General features: G+C 33.5%; 1 protein-coding gene across 1 annotated transcript in view; it reads left to right on the top strand.

Annotated features, from left to right (window-relative positions):
* ADAMTS6 (ADAM metallopeptidase with thrombospondin type 1 motif 6) overlaps window positions 1-16,954 on the top strand; it is a 144,634-nt gene that overhangs the window by 78,192 nt on the left and 49,488 nt on the right. Inside the window, exons 11-12 of the mRNA XM_059836546.1 lie at window positions 6,305-6,446; window positions 16,260-16,367. Coding sequence (XP_059692529.1) covers window positions 6,305-6,446; window positions 16,260-16,367 — 250 coding nt within the window. The remainder of the gene's footprint in view (window positions 1-6,304; window positions 6,447-16,259; window positions 16,368-16,954) is intronic.

Genomic DNA, 16,954 nt, shown 5'->3' on the forward strand with positions numbered 1-16,954 from the left:
CTTATACAGAGCAGCTCTGAGAGAGGCTTTATTTCTGTTGCAGGTAGTAAACAGTTAGCAAGAATAAAAAAAATAATAGCAAGTTTCAAGTGGCAACATATCTGTGATTACTTCTAGAAGAGTAGAAGAGTCTGCATCCTCACAGGAAAAATGATTTCTTTTTTTCCCCTAATATTTCTTGATGACTTAGCAAAATATGAGAAAAATGCTGATTTGGAACTTTAGAGACCAAGATGGTTTGGAATTCATTTAGCTGTGTGTAACAAGACAGGTAGGACTTAAGGGTATTAAATGCAGATATCCAAGCAGAAACCAGGTCTGTGAGACCTTTTAAATTTATATCTTTGAACCTTTGTCCGTGTTTGGGCCATGCTGTCATGATACCATGTTAATGCTACAGGAATAGAATAGAATTTTGTTACATATTCACAGTATTTTATGGTAAGGAAGGCTAATGTGGATTTACTGGTTACCAGCTCAGGTCACCACTTGCTACAGCAGTTTTACACTGAGGAGTAACCATGAAGTATCACCTGGAGGGTATCAGTTCAGTTAAGTAGTAGTTGAGAAAGCAAATTATTTTCCAGAAGTGCTGGAAAGAGGATGAATATGGCTCAAAGGCTGACAAGACAAAGCAAAGTTCTGTAATCCTAATAGGTCTACCAAAACTCTCAGCAAGGATGGTCAACCAGCACAGATACTGGAATGACCAAAGGAAATATTTTTTTTTCTGGATAAAACATTCCTTGAAGAACATAAATCTGTTGTCTGCCAAGCTTGAAATAGCTGTTGTCTATCAAGCTTTTAGGTAGAGTGAAAGATTGACACAATTCAGTTTATCGACTGAATTGTTCATGGGTGTTTTGCAATGGCTTTAATTTCACTAACATTATATGGAACTAATTACTGTAATACTGACTGAGAATTGAAGGCTTGGAGGACAATCTCAGGGGACAGAGATTTCTGTGAGATGAGTAGAAACCTGTAATATCTATTCATAGGAGAAAAGAACCAAGTTTAAAATTTTAGTGGCTGAAAAACAGTATGAATTTAATTCCATGCAACATGTGTGTGTGTATATATAACTTCTACCTTTTGTTATAAAAAGAACGGTGTGATTTCTGGAATCACAGTCTATTTTTCTTGTCAGTAACAGGAGAGGAGTTAAGAGAAGCAAGATGGCCAGCTCTGTCTTTCAAAGGCAGGATTGTCTTTTGAAGATGGAGGAGAACCAAGAATCTTAAATTATTTCATTGAGATCTATCATAGGAAATTGTTGGAGGCACTCTTTGATTGCCATACAGCAGGATTTAGATCTTAGACTACAGCTTTCTAACTCTGGAAGGGTGCCAAAACTATCTTGGTCCAAGCAAGCCCATGCAAACAATAGAGGGGGAAAAAAACCCAAACAAAAAAAGCCATCATTCAGTGTTCTGGTCCAGATATCATCTGCCCAAGAATCTTAAATGTACAAGTGGATATGCAAGGTAAATATAGTATATGTCTACATATGCCTCATATATTATCTATGGGACACTGGCCAGTTCCCTCATACTCCAGAAATGTAAAGTTACTTCTGAAAAAAGAAGACTAATTTTGAAAGATAAGATCATATCAATCATATAAAAATTTATTATCTCTTTCTACAAATCAGTGGAGAAAATTTGCATTCAGTATTATGCGTTGACCTACATTTTGGATTATAATTTGCTTCTTTTCTATAAATTATACTAAGATTTAAAGTATTTTTTACTAACAGGTAATTAAATAAAAAACATGTGCCCTCATTTGCTATAGATTTCTCAAACTTTGAAAGTCTTATGTTTTACTTAAAAGAGTATTTAGTGGGAAAAAAGATCTAAGAGTTTCTGCAATTGTGGGATGGCAATACAGCTTTAAGTGTTGGCTTTGCAAGTATTACTCTTTGTCTACCTTTTGATTTATTTAAATATAAGGAAATTGTAAAGGGCAGAATCAGCCTCGGATTTCCATTAACTTATTTGTAGAATATCTGAGGAAATAAGTGTTTGGTCCATTATTTTATGTGTTAGAATCTCCTGAACTCTTAAAACTGGATTTTGATAGGAGGATGGTTTTGATAGATGAACCAACAGAATTTTCCTTGTACAGCTGCTGGGTATTCCAATGAATAAAATAACACTCTGGAACACAGGAAAGTGTGGGGGATAGTATGCATTAAAGAAACAGCAAATTATTACCTCAATACAAAAGGAACATTGAGTGTGATGAAAAGATTGTGCAACATTGCAAAGTCTTTTGTATGAAATAGATACTAAGACAGAGCCAACCTTGGCATAAAAGAATGGAAAGAAGTGGATTTTATCAGAATAGTGAATGGTATATCTCAATTTCCCTATCATTCAAGAAAGTTTTTATTTAGTAATTGCATTTTGTTTCATTTAATCTAAAGCACATCAAATCCAAATCTCAGTTCTATTACTTATGTCCAGATTCTACAAATATTTATGCCTAGATCTGTAGACTACTGAGCAATGTGCAGAGTTTACCTATTACTGTTTGTAACTTGTACAGAACTATAACCTGGTGCTTTTAAAAGATCAGTTTATACTTATAAATATGAAGTAAGGATTCTGTTAGGAGTCAGATGTATTGGCATGTAAATAATTAATGGTATGTATATGTAAAAATGCTCTCTGTTTTTTGTTAATAATTTTTACCATTGCTTTTTTCATATTTGATGGCTAATTTGGGATCAGAATTAAATAAAACATAATGTATAATATCAATGTATTTATGTATATGATTATTTAGCTATAACAGATATTTACAAATATTTATATTACATTTAATTTGTGATCATTAAGTGTAGCTTGCATTATAGTCCACATAATTATTTTGAATGAAGCCATTGTGTGACATTCAAAACCAATTTTCAGAGCCAGCATTCTGGGATATTTTCTTCAGCCATTGAAGGAGTTGGGTTATACTATGTAAGTAGGGATATTTTGGAATAGATACTGTAATAGGAACATAAACCCTGAGAGATCTACATCCATGGTTTTTATTTTTTCTCTTTATTGATCTTGAATACAAGTGTGATATCTGTGCTGAGGTGGTGATCCTGAGTTTTGTGCTCAGTCTGTGAAGTTTTAATCCCTGATTGGTATTCATTTGGTTGAGCAGTTAGCAGTGATAGCAGCCTGAAATCTTAAGCTTTCCTAGAATGTTCTAGTATCCTTGTTATCCTTTCAAACAGAAGAATAATAATTTGCTGTCGTGATATTAAAATACAGGAAAAAATGTTTAAATTATATTGTAGAGTGTTTTAAAATGATCTCTGGAGACACTACACTGGAATACTAGGCTGAAATGACATCAAGCTTAGCTATTTCATAATTGAAACAAGTCCCAGTATGTCCCATAAAGCTTCACAAAATTAACCTAAAGTTAGGAAAATGAGAAAAACTGTGAGTACTATTAGTGCCTTGTAGAGTAATAGAATGTAATGGTCAGTTCGAGATCATCTTATTTCTGTTGTAGACATTAAAGATTTATCCATCCCATGTTCAAAAATGCAAATGCTCTGCAGGGATATCCTGTAGATTTTTTGACTTGGTGTATATATGTGTATAAGATAAAATCACAAAGCACAAGAGCAATCATGAAATTTTCAATTTTGGATATGAAGGTATTTGGGGCATTCTTTCCAGTCCTTTTTTACATCTACACTTTTATATGCCTGACTGATAGTAACTATTAGATCTCTGTTTATAAAGTTCTCCAAAACCATGAATCTTCTTGGACCCTTTTGGTTCATTCCCCTAGATTTAACATAATGTTTTTTCTCAAGTATCTGGGCTTTGCTTTGATGGAACAAAGGAAGCGAGAACAGGGACATACACACAAGGGTATTGGACCATTCCCAAGTCCTGTAAAAGTTTTCTGGAAAGGTTAAATGGTCCTCAGCCTGTATTCATCCTTTGCACAGCTTTGGTCAGACCTTTCATTACCAATGGAAAGTCTCTGTTTTTATTAATGTGTTTATAAAGATCATGCCATTTCTTTTCCAGGATACTTCAATTCCTGCAATTAAGTATCAGGGGTCAGTTTTGCTCTACTGCTTGAGATAAATAATAGAACTGAAGCAGAAGGAAAGTCAGAAATAAATTTTCAGTCTTGAGATTGTGATATAATGTAGCTAGTGAGAGAACAACTTCTCAGTAGTACCTTTCTCACTTAATTACTACAACAATATTTTACTATGGTGCAAATCCAGTAATTAGAGCAGAAGAGTCATATTTTTTATTCAATACAAGGACTTATGACTTGCTTTTCTGCCATTGTATGTCTTGAGAGTAGGTACAGATTTTAATTTAGCAAATGTAAAGATTTAGAGTGGTTTCTGTAATCTAATTTGGGCAGGGCTACATATGATTGTGGAGAGAAGTCACTGAAGGTAATGAGATTTTTTAAATGCTGTGCCCTCGGCCGTCTGTTTACAAGATCACAGTTTACAGTCATCTTGTAAACTGCAATATTGGAATCTTTGGAAATGTTCCCATCATATGGCAATACTAGCTCAAGCTGGTGCCAAATGCTAAACGTCTCACTGCTTATTTAAGGAAAGATTCTATCTGCAGTTTAGTCCGGACATTGCAGAAACATCAGCTTGTATGTCAGTTCTTTTAATACTGGAATTATTAACATGCACTCCTTATATGTGCAAAATACAACACTGAAATATTTTAAAAGTTTGAACGATATTTTCCCAACTTCTGCTGCTAGAAAATACATATACTTGCAGCAATTACATGAGATAAAGGGGAAAGTACACCATTTTTATTTGCCAGAACCACACAGTTGATATTTTAAAAGTAGATTTCAACTGAGTGGATGCATGGGTGTGGTGTGTGTGCATGCATGCAGGTGAATCACACCAAAATCCTTGGAATTTGTCATCAAATACTGTATTTTTTTCCAGTATTTACTTGGTTCTTGCATTAGTTGCTATTTGCCACCTTCTGAAATGGTTGGCAGAGGCTGTTTTTTCATTTTTCCAAAGGATATTTTCTAGTATTTTGAAGACTTGATCAAAAAGGATTTAAAATGAAAACATAAAATGTGTAGTTAAAGGACACTTTTTGCTCTTTTTTTATCTGCAGATGAAAAGTATAGAAAATTGGAGATCTCCAAAAAACAGTGTAGAACATTCACTTCTGAAATTACGTTCCTTTGGCAAGGTGCATGGAAAAGATTTGGAAAAAAACAGAACATAAGTGCTGGCAAAATTGGTAGGAATGTCGGAAAAAAATTTTAAGTGTTGCCATAAGAATTCTTTGAAAATCCTCACTTATTCACATGTGAAATGAAAGTAAAAAAGCATCTGTCCTCTTTTATGCACACTGACCCAATAAAACTGAATAATTGTATTTAGCAAAGTACAAAGTTTTCTAAACAGGGCTCAGTCTGGTTTTGGCTTTCTTTGTCATTTATTCCACTACACTAAAATACTGTGGTTGAATATGGGCATATTTTGGAAAAAAATCATCAACCACTGAACAAAACAGTGAATATAAAAAGAAGAAAATATTGAAGTTTGCAAAGATGATTTTTTTGGTTCCAACATGAATTTTTTAGGACTAACTATTAGTACAGTAAAAAAGATCTTGGACCCCTACAAATTTTTTCACTCATCTTAGTATAGGTAAATTTGAAGTTCCTGTAGAATTTTTACCTCTGTAACCATTTTCTTCCCCTGAATGGAAGAAAAGCTTGCATGTTAAGGTCCAGATCCTATAAACATTTTGTCATGTTGAAACTCCGAATGTGTTTTAGTTTTACATAAACCAGTTCAGCTGCTTCTATCTATAAGATTATACTTAGCTGTTTGAAGGATCAGAAGGGTCATTTCAAATTGTAAACTAAACTTCTTGCATTTGCTTGATTTGTTTATTTTTCATTCTTTGACTAAATGTAGCTGTTCTTCAGTGAAAACAAATAGGAATCCTAAACCAAAAATGAAAATCAGTCTTGTGTGGCTCAGAAATTATCACACTTCTAAAAAGGATAATATATAAAATTATTTCACAATCTAAAATAAGCATTTTTTAAAATAATAATGATGAAAAATTATTTTAATTTCCTAATTCCCTCTAAATATTTTCTCTTGTTTATATGGGTGTACCTTCTTAGTGTCTATTTATTGCAATCATATTTGTTTCACACCCAGCACTGTTAAAAGTAATAACTAGATACATAATATCATTACTGTGATTTACAGTCAGTAGAATTCCTAATTGATTTGGTCCTTTATGTTGAACAGTTCGGGCCGTGGTACTTGCCTTGATAATGAGCCTCCCAAGCGTGACTTTCTTTATCCAGCTGTGGCCCCAGGTCAGGTGTATGATGCTGATGAACAGTGTCGCTTCCAGTATGGAGCAACATCCCGCCAATGTAAATATGGGGTAAGAAGTCTTAATCCTTATGCTGAGTGTTCTGCTTAGTCATTTGTATATATTCCTTTATAGCATAAATCTTTAGTTAGTTGTAGTAGTGGGTTGCAGATTTCCAATGGCATATCTGGTGCCATCATTTGTGAGCAAAGGGTTAATTTTAATCCTTATGCTGCATCTTTTGCTTGAGCCCTTTGTATGCGCTGTACACTAAATGTGGGTAACGATGAGTCGGGTAAGCTGTTCTTTATTTGTAGGGAAAAAAAGAGCCCAGAACACTCGAGCCCGATCCTTGTAAAGTGTAATCAAGAATTTTCCCTGATTTCACTTGGTTGAGATCAGGTTTATGTTGTATTAATCTTGAAACATGAAGTCTGTTCTGGCTTTAATCTTTCCATATAAAGCTACATTTTGAAGTTCCTTTTGCACTTGTATTGATTTATCAGATATGATTTTATTTTCTTGTTTGTTTATTTGTTTGTTTTCCCATGACACTGAGTCTATTGCATCTCACATTATTCAGATATCTATTTTGAAAGATGAATTATGGTTCTGGACATAGATGAACATGAAGCTAGATAGCTGGATAGAATACTGAGTAGCAAAGTACTAGCAAAGATTTGGCTGCAAGTACCAGTGTGCAAAGTAAATAAAGTAAATAAATTTACAGTAGAAATAAAAACCTTCACATGTAGGTCATTGTGTTACAAATATTTACTTAAAATCTTCCAGCCAAAGTATGCAGTTAAAGGCAAAAGAGCATTCTGCTGTGTTTATTATGAAATAATCAGCTGAGACCACACTAAGTAAACATTGAGAACATATCTTATGGTTTAAAAGTAAATAGTTTTAATAATTTTAAATTTTTAGATTATTCAGATTAAATAATCTGAAATGAAATAAAACAAGAAATTCGATTTTTAATATTTCTGGGGTGATAAATACAATATTATTTTTGGGATAATAATTCTCTTTGGCAGAATGCATTTTGGAAAGGATCTAAGAGCTATGTAGCTGGCTAAGTAGTTCTGAGTCTTCTGAGTTCTCATCAAGCCTCTTTTGGCCATTATTGTTCCTCTTTAGGTTCTCACCTCCCATCACTATTTTTAATGGCCCTATTTCCTGTCTCTTCATCTAAGTCATACCAATTTTCTTTTTCTTTTTTTCTTACAAATTTTCACCACAATCTTTTATTTGCAGACTAGGGAAATCTGCAGCTATTTAATCTGTGATTTATAGCACAGTTTTTGGAGACATACTGCGTTCTAAATTAAACTGGAAAGCTCATAATGTGCAAAACCTGGCTTTTCCACATATATGTAGGGTTTTTTAAACACTGTTCAGCTGCGTAACCATTGTTGTGATGATCATACTGCACAGTGCATTTTCTTTCTTAAACCAGTTTCTAAACCAGAAATAGCTGGCAGTAATGAAGAATATAGGTTATCTTTGCTTTTTGCCTTCTGCTTTCTTTTTTTTTTTTTAAGTTTTTTTTTTTTTTTATTCCCTAAGAGTTGTGGAAAAGATATTGACACTTAATTGAGGCAGTCTTCATGAAGTGAAGCAATGTCTTCATTACCAGAACTCTTGCCACCTCTGAACTGGTATAGAGTGAGTTGTTCCATCAGTGTGCCATCAATACAAACATAACTTTCAAGTGTCTCAGAAAATAACCACACTATTTTGATCACAGGATTCAAACTCCATCTATTAATATGTAAGTTAGTGTAGAAGTCTGGTAGTATCCATTCTAAAAAATAATATGCATTTAAAATAGTATATACCTTTAAAAATATGATCTGCCACAACCATAATGCTCTTTAAATGTGACCATGTTTATTATTATCTTGGAGATTTGAAGTGATAATTTTGAAGCAGGAGGAAACAGCTTTTGGGAGATTGTAGTGCAGGTGAAAATAACCTAGTTAGAAAAGACTTCTTTATGTATGAAAGGGTTTCAGGACTGAAGAATGAAACTGGATCTAAATCCCAAGACAAGCTAAATTGAATACTCTGCTCAACTCTCTTGTTATCAAAAGTAAACTGTCAGTGCTTTGGATATTTCTTCTCAATGTACTATTCAATGAAGATGCCATTAATAGTTCATGGATCCTTTTCGAACAGACACATGTGCAACTATGATGGAAGAACATAGCAAAAACTACCTATTTACAGTGAATGAAGTTCACATACTAGCTCCTTTCAAACATTTCTTTTAACCCTTTTTATTTGAAGTGTCTAGTAAAAAAAGGTGTAGTGCGGCTTTTTCAACAGGGAGTTTTGTGACCCAAAAGGAAATAAATTCTAAGTCTCAGAAAAAATTGCTTGCATTTTCCTCTTGCTCATGTTCTTTACTGTTTTTTAGAGGCAAGCAATGACAAGAGAAACAGTTGAACTCTCAAATCAAAATAAATGCAAGCAGAAAATCTTCTGGCCTGTGAGGAACTTGTTGACATGATTGGTGTTTTTAAAATAACCTGGAAAATCTTCACATTCTTTCTGCTTAGGAATTCTACCATAATCTTCTCACCTTTAGAAAAAGTACCTCTTTCAACCATGTAGCTTTAATGTTAATCTGTGTTTCTTGCCTTTTCTCCCTTATTTCCTCATCTGCTTCCTCTGGATGTTAAGTTAAACTGCTGCTTTAGATCATAGATCCTGTTCTTATTCTGCAATGGATTTTTCACTGTAAAGCTGGAGCTGTTCTTACTTAGGAATGTTAAGTTAAATAACATGGAGAGGTATTTGACCAATTAAAGCATCAGAACTCAATTACTAAAGGACTTCAAGTTTCTGCTTTTGTGTTTGTTTGTTTACTGATGAGGGGACAATCTGGCATAAAAAGGAGCTTTTCAGTTTTGGTGCTATTTTGAGGATTACTCCTAACCAAACTGTTTAGTTACATTTGGACAGAACTCTTGTAGCAAAAGCATTGCAGCTATTGGTCAGATTTCTCTGTGTTGTTCAGTATATTAAGTGAGGCAAGAACTCAAGGTGATGCCTTAGCTGCTTGAGCTGAAGAAATAAATCTGTATTTTAGCAAGTAGAAGCTGATTTTTCTAGTGTAACATGTGCATTGTTCTTTATACTATACTATACTAATCTATATACTATACTTACTATACTGTGTCCCTTTCATATAGGGGAAATGTTATAGAATTTAGGTGAAGAAATGGGTATTTTGAATAAAAAAGTGAAAGGCAATGTCTCAAGCTACTTAAAATATTTCATTTTTAGGGTATATTTTCACACTCAGGAGAATGTTAAATTTATGACTTACAGTGAGCCAAATTCTAATGGTAGAAATTGCACCATTCAATGCTGATGCATAGCTGTTTCCTAAAGGCAATACATGCTTTCAGGTATCTTATTGAATTCACTGCAGTGGAAGATATTGAGGTTGTTAGAAACAGTGCTAGTTCCTCTTCAGTTATGTAACTGCTGGATAACCTACATCTTCTAGGATGATAGTCATATGTGTCTCAATTCTCTGCTCTGTTTATGTTTTAGTTCCACTAATAGTCCAGAACCTCCTTTAGTCTTTTGGTTCAGGTGATTGTAAGGGAAACCTTTTCATTGACTTCTGATCTCCTTAACCTCTGAGCATCTGCCTAGAAACAGTTGACTGTTGGCTATCTCTGGGTTAACTCAGGAAAGAATTTCTGTCTTGACTTTTAATTTCTCTGCTTTATGAGTTTAAATAATACCTGAAAAATGCCTAACTTACTGATTTTGTGGTTCAAAATAATGTTCTGCTTTAGAGCTGGTCCCTATATTTTTAGAAGAGAGGCTAAAACCTCAGACATTTTAAAAGCAGTTAATACTTTATGCATATGGTTGGTATTGCTGTGTTGCATTTTACGATCTGTGAAGCTGCTGGCTGCTTGCAGCAAGGTTTCAGAGATAGTAGCTTACAATTATTTGGTATATTTTTCTTGCATGTTATGCTTTTCCACCAGCATTGATCAGCTGACTTTAAAATCCAGGAGACTAAATATGTTACTATATATCTATAGCTCTAAAATATTTCCACTAGAGCAAGAAACCTGAATTGCAATTGACTCTAGTGATCAGGTGATACAAATTTTAACATTCATGAATTAAACTGTCACTTTTCTTTTGAAATATGGTTGTGGTTTACTCCAGTTAAATGAAGAGCAGTAGTATTGAGGTTGAGGTAGGGGTTTTATAGGAAAATAGAAGCAGAAGCTGGTTCTGGAAGCTGGTGATCTTTCACAAGGAAAGGCAGAGAAACCACTTTTGTATCTTTGCACCAAAGCTACTGTTTTCCTTTTGTTCCCTCACTGTTGATACTATACTTAGGATCATGCATTTAGTTGAATTTGGGGCATAATAATAACTTACTGTAAAATGCCTTTTTTGACTTCAGCTTCGTAAATCATACCATAACTAAGTTGTCCTTATGCTTGCTGTTAGCTGAGCATATGTAGTTTCATCAGATGGATTTATGTTGTATTGCTCACAAAGTGATGTTAAAAGTATGTGTAAGCAAAGAGAGGAATTGAAGATACTAATATCATACTCTGTCATTTTTGTCAACCTTTTTTTTTTTTCTTCCTAGTCAGTGGAAAGAGTTCTTGCCACTATTGTGCAGGCCTTCAGCATTACAAATGATTAAAGTTTCAAGCTTTTCTTGAGTAAGGACTTACAGGATTGTGTTGTCATTAAATTAATTTTTTTCCCTCTTTTTTCTAAGTTTATGATGTGTATAGCCAAGGGAAGTCCCAGAAGTTTTCCTCTTTCTGGAACCTAAAGCAGTTCTGCATCCCTTTTCAAACAAGTTCCTGCAGTCCCCTTTTTTCCTTCATTAGGACTATCTTGTCTCCAAACCCCCCTCTTTTTCCTTCCTTTCTGTCTTTGTTTTTCTCTTTCTCTCACTTAGAGACACAGATATCAACACCAATGTGCCTGCTGTTATTAATGCTGTTAAGAAAGTGCAAGGAGAAGCTGGTGGTCAGAACAGGAGAAGTGCATTAGATGATCATAGAAGCAATAATGGATGAGATTCCAGATACCAGAATGTTGTTTGAATAAAGATGGATAGGTTGCATGGGTTTGAAAGGGAAGATAGTACTTGGAGGTGATTGGCCTTGCAGGGTTCCTTTAGTTTCCTTAAGGTTCGCATAAGCACCCAATGTTTATGAAAGAATTTTGTATTCTGTTTCACATTCTTTGATGTGTGATTCACCATTTAATGAGCTTTTGGTAGTGAAGCACTGAAATGGTAACTTTTGGGTGCTTATCTGAACAAAACTTTGAACTTTCTAGTTTTAGTCAAGTTGTCATTTTCATTTCAGCAATGAGCCTGAAAATACTCTGTTGATGATTTTCAGGTCTGAATTGCAATTCAAGCTAATTGGTTTTATGCTTTCTTTTAGTAAATGCTCATCAAGAGGTGCAGCATATTATAAATTAAACATGCTGAAGTAACAGTCAAACCTATTTAGGATTTTTAAAATTTTGTGAACAAAAGGTGAACCTCCCAAATTATCATAATTTATGCCTTGTGAATGTATTTCCCATCATTTTTTAAAAAAAAATTAATTTTATGGGCTGAACTTCCAACTTTTGTTGGAAGCTTAAATGAGTTTTGAAAACAAGAACAGCACAGCAATTTGATATTTGCTCATATTACTGAGTTTTCATTGTGCTGTCTTGTAACAATTTATGATGATTATGATATAGGATGCTTAGATATTACATAATTTGAAATGCCTATATGTAACTCTGCATGATGCAACAGAAAGAGGCTCCATCATTTATAATACTTAGGCAAAATGAAGGTAATTTGATCTGCTGTGTTTTTTTCCTCTAGATGGGTTCAGCTTTGTTTAATTTACTGCAAATACAAGCATCCGAATTCCAAACTGAAGTCATGGAACCCTAAGATACACCGTTACAGGTTGTCATCTATCTTGTCTTGATCTTGTGAAAGGCCTCAGCTTCAGTTTATGTTTCCTGGATTTTTAAAAGTTTTCCCTTGTTTACTTTACAAATTAGTAGTTACTAAATCCAGACATTTGGAGACTGACTTTCAAGTAATTTATTAATTTTCAGATTATGCTTCTTTCTCTTAGTTTCATTGAGTTATTCAAACAAATATAAAGTTGGCAGAATATACATTAGCTTCATCCTTTTCCAAGGAAGAAAAGACTACCCTGAAATGGTCACCTGCTGGTGGGTGCGTGTGCTTGTGTGTGTGTGTGTGAGTGTGTGAAAAAAAGCAGTATACTTTCCATTAGTTATTTTGGGCCTGACTTTTTCAGGGCAGTTTCTTGTATGTTTTTAAGGCTGGCTTATTAAAAACTATTGGTTAGAGGTGTTGCAGATAAAGGTGGTAGTAAGGAAATAGCTCCTGTCAATAACTAAAGTAGTAGCGGGTATAGGGTTCATGGGGTTGAGCTGGAGAAGAGAAAGCTTTATAAAGTCAGAACTTCTTTGTTTTAAGTTTCCAAGGTCAGTTGAAAACAAAGAAGACATAACCATAGGAACACCTGGTCTAATTCCATTTTCATTTAATGAAATAACAACAGAGATGGATTTTTTACTTCTTTTTAGGTATCTCATTTGTTTTCAAATTACTATTAATGTTATTTTTCATTTCATGTGCAGGGTGAAGGAGAGTATACTTCAGAGTCTATGTTTTCTTTTAAATGCAGTGCAATGGGGAAAAATAAACAATATCTTAAATTTGGCTATATTTAAAAGATATTACAAAAATTCTTTCATTTTTTGGGTTTAATATAAATGATGTCTACAAATTGATACATTGTGTTATTTTTGGTGCTTTGAATAGTTTCTCTTTGAGGAAATATTCTGATGATTTTAGGATATTGTATATCTGTCTCAAATAAAACTCCTTTCTGATTTAAGTAGAGGTTTCTGCTCACACATTAATAGTATGATAAAGCCCATAGTAATTTTTCACCACTATCATTTTGTCTTTAGGGATTTACTGAGGTAAATTCCTGTTGAAATTATGGTCTGAAAAAGGACTATCACAATATGTCATTAATAATATCTAGTTTTGATGTACTGCTTCTCAAAACAATTTAGGAATAAATGTTTTTCTGATTTTGTGAAGTAGGGAGGTGAGTTGACCTGCTTGTAATCTTCCAACAAACAGACAAATGACTAAAATAGTTTTGGAGTGCTGTATTCATTAATTCACACTGTTGAACTAAAATGTCAGGCTGGTATTAGATCAGCGAATTAGAAGAGTCTAATGCACCAGAGGAGTCTGAATATACAGTAAGAATCCTATTGAAAGGATGTTGTCAAATGCTCTTATTTGTAGAGACAAATGGTAAAGGCGTTAATTATTACTTCCACTTACATGATATATAGAAGGTATATTTGTGTAGGTATGTCTGAAGTGGGATTCTGCGCATAAACTCTGGAGCAAAAACCAGAAATTAATTATAATTCTGGATTCAAATAACCCTGAAACACAGATGTTTAAAAACTCCAGACTGCTATCCAGACCTGATTTTTTGCTTTTTTCCATCTTGGAATGTTCTAAATCTTTGTTTCTTAATGCAGTTTAATGTTTTGCTTTTCAGAACATTGGAGCAAACTCCATGAAGTCAGAACAGCTGTTAACTTAGACATTTGAACTTGGTCAGATCCTAAAAAAAAGAAGGTCACAAGTAGGATTATCACAGTCTGAATCTTTTTTCTTAACAATATAAACCACATGTGAAAAATGAGCGAGTAAATTACACCAATTTTGCTCAACAAAATGAGGAAGTAAATTAAAAGTTAAAGTAAATAATGCAGGATTATTACAGGAGGACTTCACACTGTCTCTGAAAATAATTCATTTTAGATTTTCATCATTTTGACATCCGTACTGTATTGAAGTTTGGATTCATGGTTGATTTAGATGTGAAATTGATTTAGTGTTGAATTTTAGCACCTTAGTTGGTGGCTGTCAAATTTGTAATCGAGGTAAATTTTTCAAGAAGCTATGTGATGTATCTTCTGTCACTTCTTTGGTTTTTTTTTTTTTATAATAAATATATTTATTTATGTGTATCTTATTTTGAAGATTTTTCAGCTGAGTGAGAAAAAACAAATTTTATTGAAAGAAAACTAATTTGAAAAGTTCTGCATTGGCTACAGGTAGACTTTTACAAGGGGCGGTATATCTCCCACAACAGGCTTAATAATTTTAAATTTTCATAGTGTCAGACACTAAATAGGATGAATTAGCTTAGGCCTAATTGTCAAAAATTGGATGGAAAGTCCAGGAATCACCAGTTTTCATTCCACTTAATTTCAAACCATTCCTATAGTCTATTTTTTTTAATGGACTGTAGAGAAGATACCTTGCTTCTGCCAATCATGAAACTTAATACGCTGTGCTAACATCCCCGCAAGAATGGCACCAGCTGTTTTTAAACTTCGTAAATAATTCTGCATCCTTCAAGAAAAGATTCTACTGTTGAACTGTTGCTGCAGCCACTAGAGAGTAATGTATAAATAAATCAATTTTTATATGCAGTACAATGCAAGAAATATGAATCTTGGGGTAAAACACAACAGTTGTTCCTGTTAATGTCTATAGAACACATCAAAAAGGCTGTATAGATGCCAGAGAACTTATTCATTACCTCAATGAACCTGCAGGGGAGTGGACAACAACTTTAATTCATTCACACTGTCTTTTCTTCTTTCTTTTTCTTTCAAGTTTCACTATAGAACCTATACAAGAATATTATTTCAAGAAGCAGTTAAAATGATAATAAAATGATAACAAAATTAAACAGTAAGGATTATCATAAGATAATTTTAAAGGTCTTATTATATTCCAAATTAAAAAAAATTAAAATATAGAATATGTATAAGGAAGTTGTGAACTTTTGCACAGATCCCAAAGTAATACAGTAAATATTATTATGTAAGTAATTTACTGTAAAAACAAACATCTCTTCGTTCTTTTGTGTGTACACAGCTGAATCCAGGGGCAACTGAAGCAATTGTGAAGATTTCCAGTGTTCACCTGATTTTGGATCATGCCCACATTACGAATTTCAACCTTTTGCTAGTTTTAACAATTTATGTCCAATATCAGCAGAACTGGTTTAATTTAAATTAATAAATAGGCAAACCCAAATGAGAAAATATGGCAGGAACAAAAAGATTATTTGAAAATTTTAGTTAGTTTAACACTGACAACATGGGAAAATAGGATAGGATAAATAATTTATGAAAGAGCAGGTACAAATCTAAAAAAGCCTAAAGGAAATATTTTAGTGCGTAAGTTAGTTCTAGCTACACATGCACTCCTTTAACAAGAGTTGCAGAAGAGGAATGCGGCTAGTCCGAGCTCAAAAACTTTTTTTTACATAAAGGAAAGAAAAATAATTGGTGTTGTTTCAAATCTCAAGATTATTGGTATTCTTTCTGGCAGGTAATTTTGAGGCAGATAGCAGCCTTAATGGAGACACTACAGCTCATCTGAAGATTACTTCTATAACAACGCTAAGATATACTAAGCCTAGTCTTAGCACAAGTCAAGAAAAAAACCAGTTATAGAACATTACTTGCATGGCAGGTGTGAAAAACATATTATTGTCTAGTTTTGATGCTTCCAGAATGGTTTTTTTGGGCCAGAATAATCTTAGGCAGAATATATTGCCTTCGAAATTGCTGCCATCACAGCCATCTTTAGATTTTTCTCTGCAGACCACATCCTAATTATCTCTCTTCAAAACAAATTTGTGTATATACGTATGTATGAGGACTGGAAGAAATTTTAGGCTTTTATTCTGATCAACTTGCTTCTGCCTTCTTTCCTAGGAAGTGTGTAGAGAGCTCTGGTGCCTCAGCAAAAGTAACCGCTGTGTTACCAACAGCATTCCAGCAGCAGAAGGTACTCTTTGCCAAACAGGGAGCATTGAAAAGGGGGTGAGTACAAAAAATTTTATTGTTTGAAGAAGCAATTTATTGTTCAAAGACTACTAGAAGAAAGAACTAGAAAATCAAAGTATTTCACAGCAATTGTAACAGTTCAAGCAAAAACATAGTTTATCATAATACGTGTATGTCATAATGGAAAGTGTCATTCAGAATTTTTTCACGATAATTTTATATGTGTAATTTAATAAAATATTTATCCTCTCTATAAAACTCTAGAGCCTGGATCAAAAAACATCCACATGTTCTATTTCTAAACATGTTCTATTTCTTTTGTCTATTTTTTGAGTAATTTTTTTGTACAAACTCTTTTAGTTTAATCTTTATCTGATTTTATACCACTCTTCCATTAAGAATTGCTACAGCTTTAGGCCTGCCATGGACTTTGAAAATGTGCAACATAATCTAGAGCCTGAACTATGTCCTTTTGTTAGAAGGGAAAAGAATTTTATTTTTTCAGATATATGCCAAATCATGCAAGAATATAGAAAAAAAGGATGACTCCATAGAAGGGTTTTATAAAAGCCTGTATTTCCCAGTGGCCTTTCTAATTCGAGTTTGAATTATTTTTTCATTAT

This window comes from Haemorhous mexicanus, chromosome Z (genome assembly GCF_027477595.1).
Source record: "Haemorhous mexicanus isolate bHaeMex1 chromosome Z, bHaeMex1.pri, whole genome shotgun sequence".
Taxonomy (NCBI): Eukaryota; Metazoa; Chordata; class Aves; order Passeriformes; family Fringillidae; genus Haemorhous; species Haemorhous mexicanus.